Raw genomic sequence first — 15121 nt, forward strand, 5'->3', positions numbered from 1 at the left:
TTTCTCTAAGTGGAAGTTTGTTGAGGTATTACGTCCCCTCTGCTATTATTAACCCAATGACCCCCAGAGGGCAACAAGGTGACCTGGGACGCTGATCCCTCCAATCACTGTGGGTGGGGTGGTGGAGTGGGGGACAGGAGGTGTAGGGGAAGGGCTGTGGGAGAGGGAGGGTGCAGTGAGGAAGCCGAGCAGATGCCAGGGCAATTAAAGGGACTAGGGGAATGTGACGAATGCAGTCAATCTGTCAAAGCGCCCTGGAGTCACTATATTACTCCTAAGATATACTGTTGTACCTGGAGGGGCCCTGCAGAGATAAGATGGGGCTTTGACACTCCCCAGCAGTTCATTTACATAAAAAAAGCACCCAAATGCTCACCCTCTCTTCCTCCCTGTTTCCTTCCACCTTGCTCCAACTTCCTCACTTATTAATTCCTTTTCTCTTGCTTTCTCTTTTACTTTCCAGCTATGTGCCCTCTTTTTACTTCCCTTCTTGTCTTTCCGCAAACCCAGGGGAGGGGTAAACAGTTCCGGCTCGAAGCAGACAGAAGGGGGAATATTTTGAGGCGAAACAGGAGACAAAAGTGTGTGTAGAAAGAGGCAGGCTGAGTGCCATGTTTGGGCCAAAGCTCGGCCAAGCCAGCAGGCTGCTCCACAGAAGAGACTCCTAGAGATTCCTAATAACTTTACAGGAGTATTTCATACATTTGTACAGTGTGCAAAAGAACAATTCTTTCATACACCATTTGGCAATACAGCATTTGGAATTTTACTCATGAATATGAATCAGTTCAGCACATGGGAATGAACGTCTGGTCAGAAGTCAGAAAATGGTCAGGAAACTTACCGAGTGTACCGCAGGGCTTGTTTTTGTAGGTGCAGATGTCATATCTGTAGAGAAGACAAATATTACTGAGATAAGCCACTGTCATTAGGACTAGATCAGAGTATATTTTATTTTTCCCTTAACAGGGCAAAATAATAATCAACAGCTGGGATCCACAATGTTTTAATAAATCTGCATTATCATATGCATCATAGTAGTAGGCATTAGAGGATGTATAAATTGTGGCCATGAAGGGATGCACATGTTCAGCACCAATACTCAAATAGGCTGTAGCATTTAAGTGATGATTTATTGGTATTAGCAGGTCCAAAGTGTCCAAAAGCCCTCACCATTACACCACCTCCACCAGTCTGAACTGTCACAAGGCAGGTTGGATCCATGGATTCATCTTTTAGTGCCAAATTCTTACCCTATCATCTGTGTGCCTCAGCAGAAATTGAGATTCATCATCTGAGGCTGTATTATCCAGTTCTGGTAAGTCTGTGCCCACTGTGGCCACTTGTTCTTGGCTGACAGAAGTGGAACTCAACATGGACATCTGCTGTTGCAGACCATCAGCCTCAAGGTTCAACATGTTGTACATTCCAAGATGCTTTTCGCTCACCACAGTTGTATTGTGTGGTTAACTGAGATCCCATAGCCTTTCTGTCAGCTCAAACCAGTCTGGCTGTTCTCTGTTGACCTGTCCCTTCAACAAGGTGTTTCCATCCACAGAACTGCCACTCATTGGATATTTTCCTTTTTTGCACCATTCTGAGTGAACTCTAGAGACTGTCATGCGGCAGTTACAGAAATGCTATGCCATGGTCAAAACTGTTGAGATCACATTTTTCCCCATTCTGATGGCTGCCACATATCTGCATGATTTCTTGCAGTGTACTGCTGCCACATGACTGGCTGAGAAGATAACTGCATGAATGAGAAGGTGTGTAGGTTTTTATTCCTAATAAAGTGTATATAAAACCTGAATAAATAGGCAACATCTGTTTGGACAATGATTGAACAAAAATCATTATATTCATAGTTTCTGATATTCATTTTTGAATGTGGCACCACTGGTTCTTTCCTGTTCCAACTTATCAAACATCATAAAAACTGAATAGTGTGATTCGAATCATGTATCGAGAACATGTCTTGAAGGATTGGAATATTTTATATTTCTTGCACATCCACCACTACTTTGTATCATAGCAAACAACTATAAAATCCTTTTGATAGATAATTCAATAGATGTTCAGTTTCAGACTACATGCAATATATTAACTCCCTCATTTCTTCGTCAGCATCCACTATATACCGTTTCCTTGGGCTTCATGCTTGGGGCGACTTTTTATTTTGTTATACAAACCAGTCTGCTTTTTTCAACTGGACTTGTCAACGGTTTGGCAGACGGCAGGGCTGTACAAAAGAATGCCAAATATTTTCTCATTCCCCAAATGGGGCATTTAACACCTCCTAAGAAGCAGTTCAGTCTGTTGCTGTTTCTGAGACCAGCCAAAGGCAGTCAGCCAGGCTTTGTTTGACATTGTCTGCGGCACAGAGTAAAGGCACAGGGATTGATCTGGAACGTATTAAAGAATTCAAGACGCTCTGTGTTTCATATCAAGGAGGAGTCAGGAGCACATTGTAGGTGTTATGAATGTGGTCAATCAGATGGATAAGTGAAATGTCCCTAGGTGCATTCTCCTTTCATAACTGATAGCACAGTGTTTATCACAGTGCAGCTGTGGAGATTCCAGAAAACCAGAAAGTTCTAAAACCTTCACAATTAAACTTGAATCCAGCCAGAAAGTATATCTAAATAAGAAACCATTGTTTGAAGGAATCAGCTCAGCTTCTTCATACATAATTCTCATACCAACATCATCACAAGAAGTTACATTTATGAGATGCTCCAAATTAACAAAACTGAGTGACTAAATCAAAAACATGATCTTAGATCTTAAATCTACTGACACTGTCAAAACACAGTAAGTACTACAAGATACACTTCAAAACTAAATGTACTATCTCAGCACATCAGATGCTTTTGTTTGAACAAGACACAATGCAGCCAAGAATGCAAAGCCCAATGCTCAAACCTTGCATATGTGGTCTAGCTTCCTGCCAAGCTGTCTAAATTATGTATACACTATAATGATAATCTAATAAAAAAGAAACAGCAGGCACACAGACACTAAGAAATGAAAGACAAGGACTCTGCCTTCAAAATGCACACATTTATTTTTAAAGGCAATGTGTGATCCAATAATTTTAGGCCTTTTAATGTATTAAAAAACCAAGGACACTGAAAATTCAATTTCATTCTCTCTCTCTTTTTTTCTCTCTCCCACTCACTCGCTCTCTCCTCCTCATGGAAGGCATCCAAAGGTCTGAGGTACAGTCTCATAGATGACTGTAGAGAAGTCGACCTCATTTGGACATCTATTTATTTTTATTTCATTCCTTTAATTTCCCTCTACTCTCGCCGTGGTTCCAGTTACAAACAAAGGCATTGTATCCCTCCTGCCATTTTACAGCCATAATAGTAATAAATTACAATAGGACCATAGGGACCAGAATAAGACTCTGTTTCAGGACATCACCTCACAGAGCCCATCCCAATGCAAATGACAAGGAGATGCTGCAAGCAGCCATCATAATTAAACAAGCATGAATGTCACCTAAACATGAGCAAGACATGCTAGAAAGAGTGAAAGTAAAGCACAGAATTTAATTATTATACTTATGCTGGATACAGTATAACAGATGTAGATGTGATTGTATACATGACTGAAGTTGTATGGTCAAAATTCAGAACCAATTCCATTCCACTGGCAGATATCAGGCCATTAGTACTCCTGGCCAGCATTATTCAAACATACCTGAGTCTGTACTTGGCTCAGGTGTGTTTTGAAACAAATGGATTTGCAGGTGAATTTTAAAGACTTGACAGCACTGGTCTATTTGTTTTCATTTTTTGCCTTTAGGCTTAAAACTAAAAGCTGTGTCAAAATGCTAACATAATTATAACATTAAAGTATTTAAATAATTCTGTGATGCTGCAGAAGTACTTTTCAACACATAAACATGCACAACTAATTATAATTAGTAATGACAGCTACTTACAAAAGACTTGTAACAACATAAGGCACGCCAGAGCGTTCACTCAACAAAGCCGTTTTGACATAAAAGCCCCTTCTGACTGGATAAGCTTTCTTCCAAAGTTTCATTAGTCATAAAAGAAACACCCACACATAAATGTCTCCAAGCTAAGTGTTGCTAAAATAAACAATTGTTAAAAATCACAGATGCACTGGAGGTATCTTCCTCCTGAAGGATTTCAAGATGGTCTTACCAGACACGATGGTTAATCAGTGCTTCCTGGGCCCTGCGTCTTTTAACAGAAAAACACATATAGCATCTCCAGACTGAACTTTCCTCTAATTCATGAGCTTTTTCTTGGCCTCAGCTCGACCACTATCTTATGTGAACCTTAGCTCATTTGTCTGAGTGCAGCCTCAAGCAAGCAGAACATATCTCATCCAAAGCAATAGCTGCTAATCCAAAGAATACACGTCAGTGGGGCCATAAAAGTTGACAACAGAAAAAACAGTGTGTGTCGAGTATCCACAGCACACCATAACTGCAAGCTAGAGAAAAATACATTTACAAAGGCTTGAATATGGCAAGAGACCATATATTTAATAATTATAGATTTTGTCGATTCAGCCTGATGCTGTGAATTCTTTTCAATCAAGACAGAAAATCCTGGGACGAAGGTTTATTGAAACAGTGAGCATTACAGCCCCTCATAGTTCAGATTCAGCCACTTCTATTCCATTTACAGAAAAAAACTAGTGCTTGTCTGCCAAACTAAAAAACCTCTCTGTCAGAAATTAGGAGCACAACAGCCAGTTGTTTACTGTTTAGCTGATTTTGGCAGATGCGTGTCTGTCTTGAAGAAAGACATTAAAGACAAAAATCTTCAGTAGACTGGTGCCAGACATAAAGCATGTCTCTTACTCTTGGCCTGCTGAGGTGTTTGTTTTGGGGAAATTCTCAAAAAGCGAAAGTTACCTGCAAGTCTAAACTATCACTGGACACCTTCTAGGCAAATAATTCCATGAGTCATAAGACACTAATTAACCATGATTAATTTAATGAATTAATAACTAGTGCCTTCTCTGAGGTCAAGAAATTACAGGAAATATATTTATGTGTAGGATGTTTCTATGTCCATAATAAAGGACAAATTAATGTCTTATTGATTAGCCTTCACACAAGTAAATAAATAAATAAATAGTATTTTAGAAATATACATTAATTATTTCACTACAAGACAGGACCTCCAGAGACCTGCTCTTTAGCAAACCCATTACTTTATATATAATCACTAAATGAAGCTTCTGTTGACTTGTATCAACAAATGTTCTCATGAACAACTACCTTCAAGGCAGGGATGAGGAAACCCGGTTAAGGTGAAGAAAAAGAGGGAGCCAAGTTTAAAAAAAGCAGTCAAACACACCTAGCAAGTTCAAAAGAAAATTAAACCCGAGGCGAAAAAGTTTGCATGAGTCTATAAAGGAGTCTTATATCATGTCACTCAAAAAAATGATCATCTATAACTGAACCAAGCTGGAAGTTTATGTTTCAGTTGCTAGGTTTATGTGGTCAAAATAGCTAACAGCAAGGATAAGGTCAATTCCAGCTGATGACAGTGTTTTGCAGCAACATGGTTGCCACCCATAAATTGCAGAATGAAAACAGACCAGCCTGAAACAGACCATTTATGCATACTCAGCACTTTTAAGACCTTTAAGCATGTGATACATTTGCTTAAGTGACTTACATCATACAGGTTAAACAGAGGTTTCCTGTGCATGTAGTATAATTATCTGATATTCTAAGCTTGATGAAGTCATGATAACGTTAAAGTACTGTTCAGCCAAAGACACAGTGTATTATTTTGAACAGCTGAACTATTACCTTCCAATCATCCTCTTGTTCAGCTCCTACTCTCAGTGATCCTGGGTAATAACTCCTACCAGTTTGGCTTAAAGAAGAGCAGAAACTGCGTGGAACCTCACAATGCATCAGTATTACCTAGCCAAATAGTTAATATGACTAAAGCTGCACACTTTGGTATTACAAAATGCTGCAGTGGAGGTACTTAGTAATTAATAATTACAAATCTAATTTATTTATTTATTTTCTGAATGTGTGTACCCCATAAAACATAAGCAGGGTAGAACATACTTTCAGTCATGATCTCATTTGTGCATAAAATTGTGAGGGCAAAAATTTTCTCTTAAAATTACTGAATGAATGGAATGAATTACTGACCTTGTAATGAGAACAGCGTTGTCATGGTGAGCGATACCGTTTTCTGGGATGCTGTTTCCATCTCCCTGATGAGAGAGGAGGGATTTCTGCCATTTGCAAAAGCTATCCAGGGATTTGTCTGCATGGTGGTTAATCTCCAGGTTAGGCTGTAACAAAGAACACTCATTTATCCTGATAATCCAGAAAACCATCTGATAACATCTGAATTTGATAAAACACTATACATGATATGAATGATAATATAAGGATGTTGGCTGCTGTAACATCCTCTTAGAGGTAGTCTGTGAAGAAATGTTTGGTCCTTCAGAAAGAAAAACTACTAGACAAATATGCTGGTATTCTCGTTATTAAGATATATATATATATATATATATATATATATATATATATATATATATATATATATATATATATATATATATATATGTATGTATATATGTGTGTGTGTGTGTGTGTGTGTGTGTGTGTGTAACAATTCTTTACAAAGTTGTCCTCAGGGACCAAGTCTAGGCCTATTTGTTTCAATACCTTTCATCTTTAGTGCAGTAACCATATGGTATTATGCTTCTTTTCTGTCTCATCCAGACAAGTCATATAAAACATAGTAGTCTACAGTAAGAAATGTCCTTAGTTCCTTAAAATAGGCTCTGGTCAGCCTGCTTTGATGATGCTACAACTACCCAGACAGGACCTCTGAGTAAAATATGCTCAAATGTATAGGGCATTATAAAGAGAACTGAAGGTCCCTGAAAATGACCATGTACACTTTGTAATTAGAGTTAAGGCCTATGTTGCTAAGTTGTTATTATGTCTGTAAAATCATATACATGAGTCATTAAACAGCAGTAATAAGCAATATTCTAATATGTGGAAACACTTTTGATGTAAAAAAAAATAAAGTTAAAAATACCTTGAAAATAAATGGGTACTGTACAAGATTTGAATGAGTACTCGCAAGTTCTCGCATGTTCTTAGTTCCTGTATGGGTTTGTTAGACTGTTAATGCTGTTAACTTACCTGGTCCTCTGTTAGAACAATCAATCTGGTTACAATAATGTTCACAACGTTTCCTAGACTGGCATCACGGTAAAGTTTGGCAACCTGACCTCCAGAAAAGAAAAAAAACACAAAGTCAGACAAATTATGTCAACATGTCAGTGTTTTACATCACCTCTCAGGTTTATGAAAGAGGCCATGTTATAGAATCCTGTATTGTCTGGTGGTGCAATGTATACAAAAATATGCATGCATAGGAAAAGCAGGATCAAACTTACAATATTCATGACAGACAGGATGTAGTGCTCAATGTCTTTGCGGCCATGGTAGCCCACCATCATTTTATCGGCCACCACCAAAGTTTCAACAAAGCGTTCAGAGCTGATGGAGCGCCGCTGCCGGTGTGCATTGCTAGAGCTGCCATTATTTCGCACAGGAGACAGGGACGCTGGGGCAAGACTGGTTTGCAAACATGGTGTAGGGTTTACTGTGAGATCTGCAAATTGGAATGTGAACCAGTATGTATTATTTATTTGTTAAGTTAAAGCTTTTAGATACCTGCTAAAACCCTGACTTATAAATCCGATATGAAAATAAACACAGAATGTTAAATATATAATAATTACATACTTTATTCCATGTGTAATCCAAGGCTTATTACTTAGTTATTAATCTTAAGACTTATTGTTCACTAAGCACCATAAATTATCTGGTCCTATGAAACTAATACATTTGGAGAACAGATGTGTAGACCCATATAGTCCTTAGGGTTTAATATGGTTAACCATACAAAACTTTACATATTATTTAATTTAAAATTTACACTGTGGTTGATAAATTAATATCACAGTGGCTTTTATGTCTGCTGACATACACTAAGAGCATTCCTCTTTGAACCTCACTTCTGCAGCATGAGCATTTATAACCCAGATGCTGGAGGAAAAGCCATTAGATAATGCCTGTTCAGGCTTGCTGGCTTCCCCATGATGACAGCCTTCACAGTGACCTACAGCACTGTAGCCTAAATACCTCAACCTCCACGAGATGGAACACTCCTCATGTAAGACTGGGAAAGAAAAAGACTGGTGGATGTCTTACAGAATCAAATCAGACCTGTCATTATTCTAGAGTAGATCCTCTACAATCAGAAAGAGAGAGCTGTGACAGAGGTTGAGGCTCAGCAGAGATAACCACCAGTTTGTGTGCTTTTGACAGGTCTGGAGGCGCACATGTTGCTCTGCCGGTAACATCCAGTCCAACCTGAGCGACACACCACCGCTTCCTCTGCAGCTATCTATAGTTGTTCTGCTGTTCCTTTACATCAGCCACACAGTGGCCAGATGGAGGAAGCTCACCAACCTGAGACACCACAGCTGAACTCCTCACTGTGTTGCTGTGGTGAAGGGATGGAGGACTTTTTATAAATAACATGCGGCTGTCCTTCTCCCGTGAGCTGGAAATCGCTGGAGTTTCTGGAGGTTATGTCTTTTAACGGCTCAATTAAATACTGGTCTTCTTCTGTGGTGATGACACCATGCTTGTGGAAAATGAGAGGGAAAAATACAGAATATTGCAGATTAATTTCTGTGTCCATGATCTGAAACATTAGTATTTATACATTCATGATTGTACAGTAATAAAATGAAACATGGCAATGGCACATTTTCAGTCTAGACAAACATCTCAGAATCAAATGCAACTTTGAAATACTGTATGATTTGGTTTTACCCTTGATCTCTCACACCAACTTGAGCATTAACTGATAAGTTAAATCAGATATATTAGTTGCATGTATTTGCAGGTAAAATGCTAAACTGTGCATTATTACAATCACCCAGGTCTGGATTTAGAGGACCCTGGTCTAGACTGTAGGCCGTTTAAACACATGCCACGAGCAGACAACTACCATACACTCAGTGACTCAGGCTGAGGCACATGTAAATCACATCTCTTTGCATTGCACTCAAATGCAAAAAACACCACACAATCCATATCAATGAGATAAATCACACTAAAACCACCAATTACATAAAGAACAACACCATAATTACCGGGACACAAACCAAAGTACACAATCTTGTGCCCTTGAAAAGCCTCACCACAACATAAATTGTACAAGTACTCCAGAGATGTGTTTATAAAAAACTTTGGCACATTCCCCAAGTCTGTAAAAGCCACAATGAAACCAATTAAACTCCCTCTGCAAATAAATGATAAACTGGTGCACATGCAAAACAAAGTGCACTCAATGTAAACCTGCACCACAAGAAAAGCACTGAGACACTCAAAGGACTGTTTTCCATTTTTGGTTTCCATAAAATGACTGAGGCAGAGTAGACCTGTGCAATCTCAATTTATGACGTATGCTGAGCTAGAGCTTCTGGCTGCAACAACAAAAATATTAATATATATTTTATTAACATTACTGCAGCTGGCACTCCCTATATTTTGAGCACTGGAGATTTAGGAAAAAAAACTGGTTGACAAAGAGAAGCTACCCACTTGGTATGTCTTAGTTCTTTAATCTACAACCTAAAGCCTCTCATGAATGCATTAATAACATGCTGTAAGTGTTTAACTTTTTGGGAAGCTCATTGTGAACTTGCCATCAACCCTGTTATGTGTTTATAAGGTTCTGATGCATGAAATCGGAGTTGAACTTTAATCACTATTAAACATACATTTATGCAGTTCTAAAGTCTAATAGATAAAATGAATGTGGGGCAATATCATCAATCAAGGCCAATACTCATGCTGCATCAGACTGAAAAGTGAAGGTGAAAGTCATGATAATTTGAGTGCATAGTGGAGTATGAACCATCACAGAAGGCTCCTGAAAATACAGGTTTCCTCAGTACTCTTCTGTGAGCGCAGACACAGTGGCTGCAGGAAACCCCTCCAGGCCAGTGCGGCCTCTCTAAATTCCCACAGATTTATGAGAATGTGCCTCTGATACCAGGGAGGAATCCAATATGGAGCCCTGTCCTCCCATGTGTCCTCCTTGTCAGAGAGGTAAGTGGGCAAGGCCAGCTCCCTAGGGAATTTTCCACCCTTGCTTATTCTTCTAGAGAATGGAACGTGTCTCATGATGATATGGTAGTAGTAAAACCGTAAACGCAAAGGGACATCGATGCTAAAGACAAACTCTTCAAATTCATTCTCTTCTGCATCTAGTAAGAACCATACCTGGGGGTAGAGGTTTGAGTGGGACTGCTTGTTCCCACCCATTCCCGCAAGATTTTATTCCACTCCCACAGAAAACTGAAATCATTTGTCCCAGTCCTGCTTTTGATTCACTCCCTTCCGCACAGTTCCATCAAGGCAAACTGACATCTAATATTTGACAGAGTCTATTGACAAATACATCATCCTCTGCTAAAATAACACTGCAGTCATGGTCATCAGGCTTAATGTGAAGTAACTTCACCAAATGCCATTTATTCCCAGTAAACACAAAGCAAGAATTCACAAAAGAATGATCATATTTGGTAGTTTGCTGGGCTCGGCAGCTGTGGCTCTCGGACTGAAGGCTCTGCCACCTCACAAGAATTAGCATGTTGTTCACATGATTGTTTGCTTGGCAACTCTTTAGAAGGACTTCATTCATTTGAATTTTTTTACTGTTATCATTTTATATTGTTCATAAATATGATTTCCTGATCATTCTACTTTATTTGTACTGTTCATTAATTATGTGTGCTTCACCCCACTCCTTATATTATTCACAGATAAATGGAAAAAACAAATCATTATTCTCTGCCCAAATACTGGAATTATAGCCAATTACATCACCCAATAACTTGATGCCTTTTTGCCAGTGCACACGAATGCACATGTACTCACACTCAGATGCTTCATCAGTGTGAAATCAGAGTAAAAACAGTTAGCAACAAATGTTCAGGCCACACTTTCAATACCACTAATCCAATTAATTTATTGAAATTTATCATTGCATTAAGAAATAAACAGCTAGCATCTTTAGATTTTTAACATATTTTACGATCACGGCCCTTTATATGTAGATTACAATGTGAAAAAATTATTAGTCACTGATTTCAATATTTCAGTGTTGCAACAAAGCGTTAATTATCAGTTACTGTTATCAACCCAGGAATTCCATACCGGTGCATCCCTAACCATATAATTTCATGCATAAGCACAACTTGCCATTAAAACCCTTACATCACAGCCTGAAAAACACAGACTACCCTAGAAGTGCCTTAGAGGCTGGGCCCGTCCCATGATGGAGTCTTCTTCTGATGAAACACAGTGGGAGATAGAAATCAGCTGGCAGCTGTGAATGGACCTGCAGGTGCAGAACGGATCCAAGCCTGACACAGAGACATGCGGCTAAGCTAATATTTTGCTGTCACTCACCAATCACTTTAACACAAAGCAGAAGCACACCGTGTGCACACAGACTGCAGCTCAGATAAGACGTTGGGGAGGGACACATAATGAGGTGCGTTTAGGCCTCTCTCTGTTTTACTACCATTACGCATATCATTGGTATCCTGCCCAGCACTTTGTTCACTGTTCTAAGCATTTTCTTTTTTTTCCAAGTACTTTTAAGCATTTTCATGATTAATCCAAACAGCCTGGTTCTGGATCCTGGCCTTGTGCTAGTCTAGACTCAAACCACTCAGCAACCCAGTGAGACAGAAGACAAGTAACTGTAACATGAAACTGAAACTGAATCATGAACACTAGGTTAATAAGTAATCAGTATTTTAATAGATCTAATATTATGATGATTTGTGTAGTTTTTAAAACTTCATCCACTGATACTACAGCATGAGCACAGAAAGCAGATGTTGAATGCTTTGAAGTAATAAACCCTTGGGTGAAGACATCTAGATATGTATGCTATAAAGGTCTCATTAGAACCTCATCATGTCCTTCATGTGCGAAACAGAATCCTTATTCAACTGGTAACTTCGCTGAAGCACATTCAAAGTATCAGAGATGTCAACTGCCCAACTGAAATCTATGAGCCTCATTCACCAATATCTTCCTAAGTTTTTTGTTAAATCTGTTCTTGAGAAAGTTACTAAAAAAATTGACGTCAGATTTAGTATGTGCTCTTAAACCGCAGAATTACTTGTGTGTAGATTTTCTACTTGCCTACAAATACCAGATAAGAAAACAGTGGTGAATGGCACTTTGAGAAAACTGTGTAAGTGGAGTTTAAGAATAAATTTTATCTTAACAATGACTGGTGAATGAGGCCCATTGATCTCAGATTAGAAAACTAGTCGTAAACAGCTGACAATAAATAATAGCGTCTCAAACAAGCAAAATGTGAGGAGCTGTCAACTTTCTCTACTCACCAAGCCTCTGCAGTTACTCAGTGCCACTCCTGTAGTGCTGTAGTGATCCATTAGATATCCTACATAATGGCAATCATCCACCATGGAGTGCCGCCACTCCTGCCCGTCCTTGCCCCAGTACTCTACAGTGAAATGTTTTGAAACCAGGTTGGGGTTGAGTGTCAGGTTCAGGTGAAAGTGTTTGCCATAGGCTGAGAGTCGGTAAAAAAGTGTAGTCTCAGCGGGCTCCGTTCCAGCGTGGTCTAGCCCCCGTCTCCGTCGGCCAGGCCGGTGCTGTTTCACAGTGTAACTCATAAACTCGCCCTTCTCGTTCAGCCGAACGGGCACCGTGAGCTGGTAGTCCTCCAGGTGGGACAGGAACTCCTCTTTTCGTTTCAAGCGGAGAAAAGAAGGGGAGAGGATAAGAGTTAATGTTACAACCCGCAACTGTCTGAGGATAAATAGCAGCGTTTTCACTGTTAACAGTTTTATCACATATTTCCCATGTATATCTGAGTCATAAATGATTGTATGTTGGTCTATGTAGCTTGGTTGTGAATCTTTTGGAATGAAGCGAAGATAACTGATCAAACCTTGCATTCTGAAAGCCTAAACATCTAGTTTTAATGCTTTAAACTGCAGGCTTAGTATTCTGTTTTTAAACTTTAGATATTCAATAACAATTCTTACCAAAATTATTTGGTAACTACTATGAAACTAATATGTAAGTTATGAAGTTTTAGGAGTGAGAAAAAAATGCCAGTCCACATATTTAAGACATTTTTACAGTTGAGGCTATTTTATATGTGTCTTACCTTGAGAACTGTATGAAAGGCTCTGAGGATCAGCAGCGGCCAGGACCAGGCTCAATATCCAAGTCAGCGTCTTCCACAAAATTTCCATAATTTAGAGAAGATCTGACATGGGGTGGGGGCGGGGGATGGGGGAGCTACACAAGGATTAAAACTCTTCAGTCAATCCAGCCTTGCACCATAACAGGTCCGTGATGAGCATCCTTGATATTCTTGAACTTTAAGTCCGCGAGTCATCCAGGGTTCAAAAGTCTTCTGAAAGTCAGAGCCTCCGGACCTGCATTGCATTTGCCTCCTAACTCGTGTCAGCCATGAGCGGTGCAAGAATCCATGGGCAAATTACTTCAAGTAATTCCAAAGCAGCAGATCTATATTGGGAGGTTGTCTTGAACTATCCATTTGTCTGCCTGGAAATGAATCACGACATAATGGCACAGGACAGACTTAATGGAAAAGAAAGTCATTGGCACTTCTATTTCAAACTCTTATATCTATATCTAAGCATTAGAGGGTTTACTGTACTTATAAATGCAGAATCTACTTTTTGAGCTCCCACCAGCGTTTCAAACTAGACATAAATTTGGACAAAAGTTGCCTTCAGTACATCTAAGAGCAACACCTGGAGTTGCACTACTTCACTTCATGATCGCACAGGAGCTAACAGTGAGCTCATATGTGATGAGTGGGATGCCAAATGTGGCTTCAGGTGATCACCCCCACACCTGCGAAACGACAAGTTGAAACCACACGGCTAAAACCCGTGTATGTGAGGAACTTTTGGCATTTGGTCGACTTTTTTAACCTCGTACACGAAACAGAAACTCACAACACATCAGAATTCAATGCATGCGATCCAAATGTCTTCTCAAAGGAGGCTTGAAGACGAGTAGGTTAGCTTTCTTTGTAAGCAAAGTAACGTTATGCTATCCACCATCTATTATAGGCTAAAGTTAATATTAACTTACTTCACACACAAAGACCTACTAACTTACCGGATAAGCAGCAATGATGAGGTCGAAAAGCCGACCAGAAAGAGTCTTACGGATAGCGGGGAAAAAAGCCAAAGAAGCTGTACAAAAGGTCTGAGCTTATCCAAAACTACCCTGTCAGTTCCCTAGTGTGAGAAAAGCGAAGAAGCTAGCTAACGTTACCGTTAAGATTGCAGCGCTAGCGAAGCACCGGCTCAACATTTCACTGCCTCTGAAAGAAATGAACCAAAAAGCCCAGCCAGACGGCAGAGTTGAGTCTGGCTGGGTGTCTGAAACGTGTCTGACCCAGACAGCTGGCAAGTGGCCCAAGTACATTACACTGGGCTCTTAAATAAGAACGAAAAAATACCCTAAATCACTAGAACCTCACGGAACTAACTTAAGGCTAGCCTAACGTTACCACAAGAGCGACTGTGACTAACTAACCGTCATTTACAACCAGAATTTACCTCAGACTTGATAGAAATGCACTAAAATTAAGAGCAAACATCTCTCGGATGTTTAAAACGTAAATTTAAACGTAGCCCATCGACTTCATTCTGACATAAAAAGCACAAACGGTTAAAAATCGGTGCACTTCACTACATCAGCCGTTGAAATGAAACGTTATTGTTAGACGCGCGAGCAACTCTCAACTGACAGCACGACATTTAAATATTCTATTAGCTAAGCAGTCATCGCTCCCACTGCACTGAGTGAATCACTGCACACTTACTGACGGTTCTTCAAGGGTTCTATTTAGAGCCATGAGTTCTACATAGAACCATGTGCGTGCTTAAATGGTTCTTCAGAATGATGGAGAATGAGTTGTGTGGCTCTATATCGCACCAAAAATCGCTGTCACGA

The 15121-nt window shown here is 39.6% G+C and overlaps 1 protein-coding gene across 2 annotated transcripts in view; it reads right to left on the reverse strand.

The window, feature by feature from the left end:
• Window positions 1-15121, reverse strand: part of adamts6 (ADAM metallopeptidase with thrombospondin type 1 motif, 6) — a 62776-nt gene that overhangs the window by 46785 nt on the left and 870 nt on the right. Inside the window, exons 1-8 of one of the 2 annotated variants that reach the window (XM_037547588.1) lie at window positions 14279-14454; window positions 13290-13693; window positions 12496-12860; window positions 8525-8702; window positions 7444-7661; window positions 7187-7270; window positions 6170-6315; window positions 845-888 (exon numbers count right to left, since the gene is read on the reverse strand). In XM_037547588.1, the coding sequence (XP_037403485.1) occupies window positions 845-888; window positions 6170-6315; window positions 7187-7270; window positions 7444-7661; window positions 8525-8702; window positions 12496-12860; window positions 13290-13377 (1123 nt within the window). In that variant the 5' untranslated portion in view covers window positions 13378-13693; window positions 14279-14454. Of the gene's footprint in view, window positions 1-844; window positions 889-6169; window positions 6316-7186; window positions 7271-7443; window positions 7662-8524; window positions 8703-12495; window positions 12861-13289; window positions 13694-14278; window positions 14455-15121 lie in introns of those variants that run through there. The other variant, XM_017725503.2, reaches the window with a different exon arrangement.

This window comes from Pygocentrus nattereri, chromosome 18 (genome assembly GCF_015220715.1).
Source record: "Pygocentrus nattereri isolate fPygNat1 chromosome 18, fPygNat1.pri, whole genome shotgun sequence".
NCBI lineage: Eukaryota > Metazoa > Chordata > Actinopteri > Characiformes > Serrasalmidae > Pygocentrus > Pygocentrus nattereri.